General features: G+C 50.6%; 1 protein-coding gene across 2 annotated transcripts in view; it reads left to right on the top strand.

The window, feature by feature from the left end:
* Positions 1 to 12,933, top strand: part of SF3A1 (splicing factor 3a subunit 1) — a 28,957-nt gene that overhangs the window by 12,713 nt on the left and 3,311 nt on the right. Inside the window, exons 6-16 of one of the 2 annotated variants that reach the window (XM_032883397.1) lie at positions 599 to 749; positions 1,052 to 1,245; positions 2,110 to 2,227; positions 2,509 to 2,694; positions 3,574 to 3,695; positions 3,799 to 4,044; positions 4,611 to 4,818; positions 5,279 to 5,433; positions 6,396 to 6,497; positions 6,625 to 6,696; positions 7,471 to 7,593. In XM_032883397.1, the coding sequence (XP_032739288.1) occupies positions 599 to 749; positions 1,052 to 1,245; positions 2,110 to 2,227; positions 2,509 to 2,694; positions 3,574 to 3,695; positions 3,799 to 4,044; positions 4,611 to 4,818; positions 5,279 to 5,433; positions 6,396 to 6,497; positions 6,625 to 6,696; positions 7,471 to 7,572 (1,656 nt within the window). In that variant the 3' untranslated portion in view covers positions 7,573 to 7,593. Of the gene's footprint in view, positions 1 to 598; positions 750 to 1,051; positions 1,246 to 2,109; positions 2,228 to 2,508; positions 2,695 to 3,573; positions 3,696 to 3,798; positions 4,045 to 4,610; positions 4,819 to 5,278; positions 5,434 to 6,395; positions 6,498 to 6,624; positions 6,697 to 7,470; positions 7,837 to 12,933 lie in introns of those variants that run through there. The other variant, XM_032883396.1, reaches the window with a different exon arrangement.

Below are 12,933 nucleotides of genomic sequence, written 5' to 3'. Positions count from 1 at the left end.
AGATCTTGTGGCCACAAAGGCTGAAGAATCCTGGGCTCTGCTCCCTTTCTGCTTTTCTTTCAGCTTTACTGCATCTTCCTCTTTTCTGCCCTTACTAGAAGCCAACTCCTGAACAGGTTTTCTGGCAACAGATGCCATTTGAGGCCCCACATTTTCAGAGTCGAGGAGAGAAGGCCTGTTGGCACTGCCTGTTTTGGGTGGCTGCATGAAGGCTTTGTTTCTCAGGCTCTCAGATCGCTGCTTCTCTCATGGGTACTTGGTCATCACGCAGACTTCCTGGGACAGAGTTTGCTGTTCTGTGAGCATCGCGCCCCTTGCCAACTCAAGCAGAAAACTCTGAGGTTGTAACAAATGGCTGTCCTTGAGGCCTAGACACAAGGTTTCTGTGGCATTTAGATTTTTTTTTCCTGTCTGGGAGCTGGGCTTGACAGAAACCAAATGCAAATACCATAGTTTCGGCCAGGAAGTTCCCCTTGTGGGCCGAGCAGCCCCCTGTTCTGAAGGAGATGCTGGCTTGGGTGAAGGTACTGGAGGGGTCAGGCCCGTCAGGAACAGACCCTGATTCAGCTTAGCATTGTGCCGTTTCCTATCTCCCCAGGTGTGTTACCGGGTGGAGTGGGCCAAGTTCCAGGAACGAGAGAGGAAGAAGGAAGAGGAGGAAAAGGAGAAGGAGCGGGTGGCCTATGCGCAGATCGACTGGCATGATTTTGTGGTGGTGGAAACAGTGGACTTCCAACCCAATGAGCAAGGTAGGTCTCTGACTCCAGGTGGGGAGCCAGGAGCTTGGAACCATCTGGAATATCTCAGCTATGTATCTTCCCACAGAGCACTATAGTCCCCCCCAGAGGGTTTTATCTATCTGTTTTGTCTCTGCTGTCAGAAGACTTCTGATTTGCCACATTGCCCCACTTAACCCAATTGAGCAAACGTGCCAGACCTTGGGTCTGGAGCTGGGAGAGCTTACAGTGTGTGGAGGGTAGACCAAGGGGCAGGCCTTTGATAAGGAGTATCTGTGGAGGTCTCCTTTTGACTCTGGATTACCCTCTGCCAGGGAATTTCCCTCCCCCCACCACCCCAGAGGAACTGGGGGCCCGAATCCTCATTCAGGAGCGCTACGAGAAGTTTGGGGAGAGTGAAGAGGTTGAAATGGAGGTCGAGTCTGATGAGGAGGATGACAAACAGGAGAAGGCAGAGGAGCCTCCTTCGCAGTTGGACCAGGACACACAAGTGCAAGACATGGACGAGGTATGCTTCTGGGAGGGCCTGCAAGCCGGCCTTTCCTTCTGGAGCTTGGTATGGGGGTGCTCTTCACATTTCAGATCAGCTCCCTTGTGATCCTTGAGAGGAGGCGTGGATCCCGAATAAGGCATGCTGGCTGAGCAGCTGCCCGTACCCAGGGAGCATAGAGCCTCTTTCCAGCTTGGGCAACAAAGATTCATTCATAGGCAAGGATCTGAAAGCTGTGCTGGCTGTGTTCTGTGACCTTCCCGGCTTCGCCCAGAGGCCCTGCTCCCTCCTGCCCCCATGCCAGCTCTCAGTAAGGGAATACTTATCACCACATGCTTTGATGCATTTGAACTTAGGCCCAAATGATCAGCAGTTCCCAGAGCTTTTCTTAATGTAGCCTCTGCTTCCTTTCGGCCACCTCTACCCCCTCCCAGTAGGCATAGAGTCTCCAGAGCCAAGCTGCTCTCCTCCCCTTGGAAAGAATTTGTGTGTGAGAAGAATGGCCCCTGTGTCTGTGGGAATTGACTTTTTCTTTCCCTCCCAGCGTTGCTGCATGAGCAGCTACCATTGAGCACCAACTTGCCCCCCGCACCCCTCCCCAGCATGTTTAACTGCCCTTGGCCTCCTGGGACTGCCTGGTGCCAGCTGCTGGAAATGCCTGGGCGGAGTGTTAGCACCACAGCCCCCAGCACTCCCATTCATGTTGCGAGGAAGAAGCTTGGCCAGCTGCCGCCTGGCCTCGGCTGCCCCTGGAGGCTTAGCACATGGATGCTGGCTGGCAAGGACCTAGGCTCTTTGCCACCCTGAGAGCCGCCAGGGCTTAGCTGCAGAGAGGTGGCCTATTGGCTCTTTTCTGAGTCCTGCCATTGCTTTGTTTTTCAGGGTTCGGATGATGAAGAAGAAGGGCAGAAAGTGCCCCCACCCCCAGAGACACCCATGCCGCCTCCTCTGCCCCCAACTCCAGACCAGGTCATTGTTCGGAAGGATTATGACCCCAAAGGTAGGGCCTGCTTTCCTGCCCTCACATGTTCCTCAGTGCTGTTTGTTTCTAGGAGGGGGTGAGGTGGTTTGTCGCCAAGGCATCGATAGCCCCTCTTTCTCAGGCCTGGTGATGGGGAACAGAGCTGAGTCATCTCTGGTGCCCAGGTGTCTTGCACAATGCCGGCTACAGCATGGCACTAAATGGATGGTTTCAGATGAGGGAGACACAAATAAAACCATAGTCCCTTAACCCTGGCTGCTTCCCAGTGTTCTCATTCAGGAACCTCTCTTTCCTTTTAGCTTCCAAGCCCCTGCCTCCAGCCCCTGCTCCAGATGAGTATCTTGTGTCTCCAATCACGGGGGAGAAGATCCCTGCCAGCAAAATGCAGGAGCACATGCGCATCGGGCTTCTCGATCCCCGCTGGCTAGAGCAGCGAGATCGCTCCATCCGGGAGAAGCAGAGCGATGATGAAGTGTATGCACCAGGTGAGGTGGGGTTCTCCCAGCCAGTCCAAACCTCTGCTCTGACTCAGCCCGGACTTGCTTTGAGCCATGGGAATCTCTAAAATGTGGTCAGTTTGTTTTAACCAAACAGAGCAACGTCTGAGGTCAGACAAAAATTTGTGAGGATAGGTACAGCCTGTGATGCTACAAAAGAATTCCCCATTTTCCAGAAGCACTCTTCATAAGGCTCCTCCAAAGGCAGGCACCTGACATGGACGCCATCCCAGACATACCAGAGCCGGGGAAGCTGACCATCTTGGGACTCTCTTAGAATGAGGGCTCTGCTGGCTGGAGCACCCTTAGTGCTTTGAAATGAGACACAATGGGAAGAAAACTGTCCCAGAGGCAGGAGAGTAAGCTTGTAGTCCTGATTGCCGCTTGCCATTTGTGTGACCCAGTCCTCGCAATTCCTTTTCTTAAGTCAGGCGGTTGGACAAACTCTAGCGTACAGCCTTAGTGCTGATTGGGCTTCCCCAGGCTCAGTTGGGGCATGCTGTATTGGGACCCAGACTCAGCCTACCCCACAGGACTAGCCTCTACTCTGCACCAGGAGAGTTGGGGCTCTCTGTTAGAAGGGCACCTGGTTTTATTTATTTATTTATTTATTTATTTTTAAAGATTTTATTTATTTATTTATTTGACAGACAGAGATCACAAGTAGGCAGAGAGGCAGGCAGAGAGAGAGGAGGAAGCAGGCTCCCTGCTGAGCAGAGAGCCCGATGCGGGGCTCGATCCCAGGACTCTGAGATCATGACCTGAGCCGAAGGCAGCGGCTTAACCCACTGAGCCACCCAGGCGCCCCAGGGCACCTGGTTTTAGTTTCCTTTCTGTCCCCTGCCTCCGTTCTTTGACTGCATCCAGGTCTGGATATTGAAAGCAGCTTGAAACAGTTGGCTGAGCGGCGTACTGACATCTTTGGTGTAGAAGAAACAGCCATCGGTAAGAAGATTGGTGAGGAAGAAATCCAGAAGCCAGAGGAAAAGGTGCAGTTCTGATGGATTCTAGTGCCTTCCCCACTTTCACAATCCTATACTTGAGCTGCATTTTAGGATCTCTGACAAGCTGTGGCTTTGCTTTCCCTTGCAGGTGACCTGGGACGGCCACTCGGGTAGCATGGCCCGGACCCAGCAGGCTGCCCAGGCCAACATTACCCTCCAGGAGCAGATCGAGGCCATCCATAAGGCCAAGGGCCTGGTGCCAGAGGATGATACCAAAGAGAAGATTGGCCCTAGCAAACCCAATGAACTTCCCCAGCAGCCACCACCTCCATCTTCAGCCACCAACATTCCTAGCTCTGCCCCACCCATTACTTCTGTGCCCCGGCCACCTGCGGTAAGCCAGTAGCCACTTTGGGACTGATCTTGCAGAGCTTGGTTCTTGGGGTTGGACACTATTGGCTGAGAAGGACAACTTCCTTATAGTGAGACCCAGGCACTGTTTGGGTCAAGTTGAGAGACAAAGAACTCTTTAATTGTAAGTGGGAACCTCTGGTCTGATCTTCCATCTGTGGGGGAGGATTGGAGCATGGGAGGGAGGGAGGTAAGAGGCAAATGGGAGAAGCAGGCTTAGGACAGAGAAGGGCTGCAGGGCTTAGCAGGTCTTTGAGGATCGCTGGCCTGTCTCCAGGAAGCTAAGTTGAGGTCAGCCTCTTTAGTGGGTTTTTCAGCATCTGCCACAAGCAGCTGGTTGTGTCCCAAGTGGAAAGAGTGTCACTCTGGGCCTCTCAGCATAATTCCTGTCAGAGTCTGGTTGTGAGCCTGCAGTCTGTCAGCCAGAGAACTCCGTCAGAGCATCTAGTCCCCATCCTCAAAGGCTGCAGGGGGCTAATCACCAGCCTTATTTGCCCTTGAGGTTCAGCTTTGGCTTCCTGTGACCTCTGGGTCCCTCCTCTTCTGCAGATGCCGCCTCCTGTCCGTACCACAGTTGTGTCTGCCGTACCTGTCATGCCTCGCCCCCCAATGGCATCAGTGGTCCGACTACCCCCGGGCTCAGTGATTGCTCCCATGCCACCTATCATCCATGCGCCCAGGATCAACGTGGTGCCCATGCCTCCCTCGGCCCCTCCTATCATGGCACCCCGCCCACCCCCCATGATTGTGCCAACAGGTCAGTGTCTCTCGTGCCACCTTCCAGGCCGTTGGGTCAGGACTGTGGACTAAGCAGTGGCTGGCGGTACTGCCCAGCTGTTACAACTGGGGGGCCAACCTAGAGGGGAGCCTTAGCTTCCCCACATGAGTGGTCCCTGAGCTACGAGCTGGGGAGCCACAGGTTCTGGGGGAGATGGGCTGACATGGCAAAGCTGGGGTCTATGCACCCAGGATGGTCAGGCTCCAGACAGGTGCAGAGGCCCAGTGACGCTTGCCTGTCAGCTGGCACCCACTCTGTCTATCAGTCCTGCCCCTGCTGCCCCATTTCCTGCTGGCTGCCAGACTCGGCAAGGAGTGACCCTTCACACTTTTGACTGGGAGAAGTGGGAAACCTTTGCAATTTCTCCTCATCCTTCACCAGCCCTGAGTCCCAGGGCCCTTTCTCCCACTCATGCAACCACTTATTCTTGTCCTTGCAGCATTTGTGCCCGCTCCACCTGTGGCCCCTGTCCCAGCTCCAGCCCCGATGCCCCCTGTCCACCCTCCACCTCCCATGGAGGATGAGCCTGCCTCCAAAAAACTGAAGACAGAAGACAGCCTCGTGCCTGAAGAGGAGTTCCTGCGCAGAAACAAGGTCTGTGATACCAGAGTGCCAGCCGTGGTCATAATACCCAGCTGTGGGGTCCAGTCCCACTATGGTTCCACACTTCCTGCCCCACCCTGTTCTGCTCCCACTCCTCTGGCTTCAGGGGCCTGAGTCAGATATTGGAGGCCTGGAAGGGCTTCTAAGCGCCCAGTGGATGCACAGTTAACAGTGAAAGGAGCAGGCTGAGTAGGTGGTCCCTCTGGTGTGAATTCTTGTGGAGACCAGCAGACAGGACTTGGGTACGAACGGGGCCCTGGACACTAGAAGAAATCCTGGGTGTAGTTCTTAGTTTCTCTGTGGCCTCCTTCTCTGGCTGCAGCCCTTTGGAAATCCCCCTGTTGTGGGAATTCTGTTGGGGTACTAGATATAAGGGAAATCCTGGTGCTGCCAGTGCATAGGGAGTCTGTCGGCTTCTAGTGAGGAGGCAGAAGCAGTCCTAGCCCCACTCACCCAGTCCATTTGACCCGTGCTTTTTTTTCCCCCTTTCCGGTAGCAGTTCCCATTTTCTCAGTACCAGCTGAAGTGCCAAGGTAGAGTTACGCATTTTATGGGCCCGTGTCTTCTCAGTGCTTACAGCAGTACTGTACAGCTGTTGTGATCACTTGCTTTATAAACTTGGTGTTGAAGCTTAGTGAGACCTGGTTAGAGGAGTTGGGAGTTTTCTGACTTTGCAGTTTATATGCTCTCTGTCTCTGGTGCTTCTGGGTTTTACAGGGCATTTTCTTAACACTTTGTCAGTTCTAGACTCACTAGGGGGCACGGTAGAGACCATTTTAAAGAAAAGAAAAGAAAACGGGAAGTGAGTTGTACCATATCACTAGTGGTGTTAGTGAATTGGGCCAGGGTCCAATGGACAGGTGACATTGTTTATGTTGGCCCAGGAATAGGAAACCATAGTTTCTGATGGGTTCAGGGTTCCCTGGGCGTAATGGCCATGTCCTGTTTTGTAGGGTCCAGTGTCCATCAAAGTCCAAGTGCCCAACATGCAGGATAAGACTGAATGGAAACTGAACGGACAGGTGCTGGTCTTCACACTCCCGCTCACAGACCAGGTATGATTTGCTGCTGCTAAGTGGCATCAGGTGCAGGGGATCCAAGGAGTCGGGGTGGCGGCGGGGGGGGGGTCAGCTTCCTTTAGTGGACCTTAGCAATCTGCTGAACGACCTCTCGGTCCCACAGGTCTCTGTCATCAAGGTGAAGATTCACGAAGCCACGGGTATGCCTGCAGGGAAACAGAAGCTGCAGTATGAGGTGAGTCGGACGTTAGTGGTCCTGCCCCTTGGGGCTCAACACCTCTGCCATCCCAGAAACTAAACCCCTTGTGGAATCAAAGGAGTGGAGAGACATGTGGGGGCAGCCATGTGAATCTGTTCTAGAAGCAGTGATGCTGGCTGGGAGTACCAGGGCAGGTTAGCCTGACAGGGTGAGGCTTGGGGTGGCTGGGTCATGTTATAGCCTTGTGTGGAGCCCCAGAAACCTTTATGCCTCAGTGATTAGGGTGGGCATCTGGGGACAAGACTTGGAATGCTGTGGTGGGTTTCTGGCCCAGTAGTGGAGCCATCCCAGCCAGTGTGGTCTGGGGTAGCCTGGCTTTGTGCAGGGACACAGAAGTGATAGTCCAGCTCCACCTGGTGCGTACCCAGCCACATGGGGCTGCTTTATTCTCCCTCTCAGGACTTTGACAAATCACAACTCTGAGCCTCAGTCTCAGACTCTTGGATTGATCTCAGAAAGGTCTTCAGATTTGAGGGTCAGAATTCCATGGGGTTTGGTCTGGGCCACCTTCTTGGGAAGTTGACAAAGAGGGAGAGCATGGGTTACTAGGAGGGAAGGAAAGCAGAGCATTCTCGGGGAACTGGAGACCTTCAGTCCTCCCTGTGCCAATCCCACCCACATGCCCCACCATTGCCCTATCTTTCAGGCCCCTGTATTCACTGAGTTCAGAGGGAATGGATGTTGGGAGTTACGAAATTACTGTTCAAGGCCAGGTTGCCCCCACGCTAAAGCACATCGTCTGTTTTCCAGGGCATTTTCATCAAGGATTCCAACTCACTGGCTTATTACAACATGGCCAACGGCGCCATCATCCACCTGGCCCTCAAGGAGAGAGGCGGGCGGAAGAAGTAGAGAAGAGAAACTTGCTGTCAGGTCTCAACCACTGCCGTTTTTGCCTCTCCTGTCTCCCACTGTCGTGCCCTCCGCCCCAGTCCCAGGAGACCCTGCCTTGTACACTTGTTTCCTTCTTGCTAAGTTTGGAAATTCAAATTGTCCTACCAAGTTTTCTTCCCCCATCCCTTCTCTACATTGATAAGGGAGAGCTTTCCAAGCCAGTCTCCTCCCTAGTGGTCTCTGGAATCCCTTTGTGTTTGAGTCTTGATTTGAGGGGATTCATTTCTTGATTTGAGGGCATGTTAGGAGATATGAACGCAGAAATGTGCTGTGGGATAGTGTCATAGAACCAGGTAGCACCTGGCTGATGAGAGTATGGTTGTTGTCATTATTAATCATTTTGTATAATCCCTTTGTGTTTGAGTCCTGATTTGAGGGGATTCATTTCTTTAGGTAACGCATCAGGAGATAGGAACCCAGAAATGTCCTGTGGGATAGTGTCATAGTCCCAAGCAGCACCTGGCTGATAGAGTATGGTTGTTCTCATTATCAATTATTTTGTATCTTGCCATGGGTTGTCTAATAAACCTCTTGTATCCTTCTTGTGAAATCAGTGTTGTAAGACTTGTCCCTTGGCCACCTGTGCCCTCTCCAGACCCAGGACAGTGGGAACATGGCACAGTACGTTGTGTCTTCTCTTCTACTCTGAGAATGTTGGACTTTTTTTTTTTTTTTCCAGTCAAATACTCTTACTGAAGGAACTTTAGTATGCTAGAGGTAACATTTGAGCTGTTAATAGGCTGTAGGCTTTTTTTTTTTTAAGATTTTATTTGAGAGAGCGCACAAGTGGAGGAGGGGGGCAAGGGAGGGGCAGAGGGAGAGGGAGAAGCCGACACAGGGAGTCCACTGTGGGGCTGAATCTCAGGACCCTGAGATCATGGCCTGAGCTGAAGGCAGACCCTTAACTGACTGAGCCACCCAGCTGCACTGTAATGTTGGGCTTTTAACTAAATTCTTAACCACCACCAAGTCTTTTATGAATTTGTCTTACATTTATTTCTGTAGCTCTTAAAATATTTGGATCCTTCAAAGGCATACCCTGTGTATTTAGTAGACTGCTACAAAATGCTTTCAAATATTTGGATCCTTCAAAGGCATACCCTGTGTATTTAGTAGACTGCTACAAAATGCTTTCATGCCAGGACCACAGAAGAACAAGGACAAGTGTGATGCAGTCTCTGGGCCAGTGGGCAGTGGAGAGACACATGGAGATGAGATTCAGGGGTGGCAGTTTCCTGACCACCTGGAATCATCCATCACCTGATTGGCCCTGTGACCTTAGGTGGCTTACCCTGAGTGAGCACAGGGGCATGAAATTTTTTTTAATTTTACTTATTTAAAAAGTACTTAGGGGCGCCTGGGTGGCTCAGTGGGTTAAAGCCTCTGCCTTTCCCGGCTTAGGTCATGATCTCAGGGTCCTGGGATCGAGCCCCGCATCGGACTCTCTGCTCCGCGGGGAGCCTGCTTCCTCCTCTCTCTCTGCCTGCCTCTCTGCCTACTTGTGATCTCTGTCTGTCAAATAAATAAATAAAATCTTAAAAAAAAAAAAGTACTTAATTATGCGAGAGTCATGAATTATTCTAAGAATTTTATAAAATTTAACCAATTTACTCTTTATTGTTTAAGTACTCCATCAGTTTTAACTTACATAATATTGAGTATTCCTGTTTTACGCTTTAGTCAACTAAGCACAGAGATGGTGGGTTGCATGCCTACAGTCACACAGTAAGAAGCTGAAAAGAGAATATGTGCAAAACGCTTGTCATAGGCCTTGCTTCCTAGTAAGAGCCAGACGCAGGCTGTTATTTTTGGAATTGTGCTATCACAGGGAGCTAGGCGCTGCTGTGGGTGTTTAGGGGGAGGAAGGTGAGAGCCTGTTGAAAACTATTTCCTGATTTGAAACCTAAAGCTCATTCTGTTCTGAAGATCTCAACGTGTGTTTATCCCCTGAGAGTACCTAGTGCCTTTTCTTTGTAGTCCCTCCGTTGGATCCTCCTAGCTGCCCCACGAGGTCATCTCCAGGTCTCAGAGGGTTAAGGCCATTCCCAAAGTCCTAGAACCAGTATTGTTAATCACCACCCTCTGTACCACCAGCAACCCCCACCTCTAGTCCTGTACACATAAGCTTGCAGCTTCTGACTCCAGACCTAGGGCTCAGGTGGCCCTTCTACAGTACCACTTGTATGGCTCCATTACGAACTACTGATCCCTCACACTTTTAACTTGGTTGAGGAATGCTATTCCTTACCCGTTTGATACCTGCCTCCCTCCTGGTTGCTGGAAGTTTCCCCAGGGGCCAAGGCTGAAGTGGGTTCCATGTTTTGGGGTGTCTAAAATGAAGACACTGCTGGTTGCTTCTCCAGAGTTAATACCAGAAATTGCACTGAACACCAACTGGGAAGGGAGTCAGGAGGCCTAGGGTATCCTGTGCTCCAAGCTCTCCTTTCCTCCTGGGATTATTTCTGTGAATGGGGAACAGAGTGTGGTGTTGGGCACTTTACCCCACAGATGGCAGATCCCGTAGGCTCCTGATGACGGAGGCTGTGAATAGAGGCCAGGAATGCTGCTGGGTGGAATGTGAGTGAATGGGTCCTTTGAGCCACCCTCCGAGGCCTGAACCCAGTTTCCTGAAGCACTTGAATGAACATCTGTCCTGGCTCATTCCCGTTGAAGAAGGCCCATTGACCACGGTGGCCTTGTGACTGTCAGTGGCCATGGGCCCAGCACTCGGGCACAGCCCTCCGCTCTTCTGGTTTAGGGCCTGTGACATGAAGGCAATGCCTTGCTGACACAGCTTTTCTGAATCTCACTGTGATCCTCTGAGGATTGTCTGACCCATTTTTTAGATGAGTTAGATACCCAAAGTGATAACAGCCCATGAGGGCTCTGGAAGGCCAAATCAGCTCTTCCATTCCTGGTGACCACATCGTTCTCACTGCCACATCAGACCGGACTGTAAAATGGGGAGAAATGTTCTGTTGTGGGACTGTTGGGAAAATGGGCATGATTTGATGCTCTCAGAGAGGCTGTCCTTTTAGACTTGCACAGAGGACTTTGGGAGTTTTAGACATTAAGGAATTTCAGTTTCAACTCTACCAGTGGCTTGACTTGAGTATTTGTCATGTAACCCAGAGGAGGCCATCTATGATTAGACCCATTTCACTTTTTTATCTATTTATTTTTTAAAGATTTATTTAATTTGTGGGGGAAGGGCAGAGAGAGAACTCCCCCCTTTTTTAAAGATATTATTTATTTGAGGGGTGCTTGGGTGGCTTAGTTGGTTAAGTGTCTGCCTTCAGCTCAGTTCATGATGCCAGGGACCTGGGATTGAGTCCCACATTGGGCTCCCTACTCCGCGGGGAGCCTGCTTCTCCTTCTGCTTCTGTCACACACACACACACCCTGCTTGTGCTCTCTCTCTTGCTTACTCTCTTTCAGATAAAAATCTTTCTAGGGGCGCCTGGGTGGCTCAGTGGGTTAAAGCCTCTGCCTTCGGCTCAAGTCATAATCCCGGGGTCCTGGGATCGAGCCCCGCATCGGGCTCTCTGCTCCACGGGGAGCCTGCTTCCTCCTCTCTCTCTGCCTGCCTCTCTGCCTACTTGTGATCTGTCAAATAAATAAATAAATAAATAATCTTTCTAAAAAAGTTCATTTGAGAGTGAGCGACTGAGCGAGAGAGAGCACAAGCCAGGAAGAGACAGAGGAAGAGAGAGAAGTAGACTTACCACTGAGCAGGGAGCCCAACATGGGGCTTGATCCCAGGACCGGTATTATGATCTGAACCAAAGGCAAATGTTTAACTGACTAAGCCACCCAGGCGCCCCAGAAAAGAGAATCTTAAGCAAACTCAGCTGAGGCTGATGAATGGCTTGATCTCACAACCCTGAGATCATGACAGGAGCCGAAATAAGAGTCGGACTCTTAACAGCTGTGCCACACTGGTATCCTGACCCATTTCGCTTTTTACAGTTAGAATTTGTATTAGAGAATGTATAAAAGGCTATTTTAGGTTATGTTAGGATATATACTTAAATGGAAATATGTGGTGTACTTGAATTATAGCAATTCTTTTATGTAATATTTATCCTTATAATTAAAAATCAAAAAGGCAAAATACAGTGTGGCTTAAATGCATACTAGTGCATAAGATTTTTAGACATTTGCTTTTTTAAAAAATGTACCATCTTCAAGTTGAGATCATTAATTTGGGAATTTGCTCTTACATTGCTACATTTTGGTAAAAAGTCAGTGAATGGGGCTGTGGTGCCAGGTGGCTCAGTTGGTTAAGTGTCTGCCTTTGGCTCAGGTCATGATCTCAGGGTCCTGGGATCGAGCTCCCCTTGGAGCTCCCTACTTACCAGGAAGTCTGCTTCTCCCTCCCCACCCTTTGTGTTCGCTCTCTCTCAAATAAAATATTTCCAAAAAAAAAAAAATAGTAAGTGAATTATTCTAGATACCCCTGAGTCATACAATCTGAAGCAAGACAAGATACACTTACTCCTTACAGAGAAGGTACTACCATTGCCTTAAACTGAGTTCAATTAAGCCGTCAGTGTTCCCTGTCCCTGAGCTGTGGTGATTAGATTAGGGATAGGCATGCGTCCTAGTATAAACAGATGACACATAAAGGAATGCCGCTGCCTCCTCACTTGAGCAGAAGCTACCAGAAGAGTCTGTTGTATGGATGTGTGGAGGAAGGAGTGAGCCTGGAGCTGCTGCCATGAGGGGCTGTAGCTTAAGATGAAGCAACCAGAGGAAGGAGGACAAAGAAAAGAGAAAAGAGGAAAATAAGGCTGCTATTCCTGGTCAGCCTCTGGATCAGATGTCTCATGAAGCTCAATGGCCTATGAATTTTTTTAAGCTACAGAACACACTAAATGCAGTTTTGGGTTAAGCCCATTTGAGTTCTGTTCCCTGCCACTTGAACCTAAGAGTCTTACCGTTATCCGCAGTGCAGGGGCAAAGACACTATCGTTTGCCTACTCTCCATTGGCTTCTGGGCACCAGCCTTCTACCTTCTGAACCTCAGCTCTCACCGTATTACAAATAAAGGCTCTGACATCTGGACGTCTCCTGACGGCCAGTGCTGACAGATTTTCTGAGCACATGCAGTCCTACATTCCAGGGTCCAGGAGAGGGGACTTCCCTGGGGCCTGTGTGAGCACCTGAAAGCTAAACTTTCAGGAATGACCCCAGTAGAAGGCGTCCCCAGGTTGTGCATACATTCCAGTAGTCCTGGCTGAGCATCTCCTCAACACCTATAGTGGCCAGGATACTGGGATGTTTCCTGGCATTGCCAAAGGCCGCTTATTCCAGGAA

This window comes from Lontra canadensis, unplaced genomic scaffold, assembly GCF_010015895.1.
Source record: "Lontra canadensis isolate GAN:19392208 unplaced genomic scaffold, GSC_riverotter_1.0 scaffold87, whole genome shotgun sequence".
Classification (NCBI taxonomy): Eukaryota; Metazoa; Chordata; class Mammalia; order Carnivora; family Mustelidae; genus Lontra; species Lontra canadensis.
Note: the sequence above shows the minus strand (reverse complement) of the source record. Positions and strands in the feature narration are given on the sequence as shown.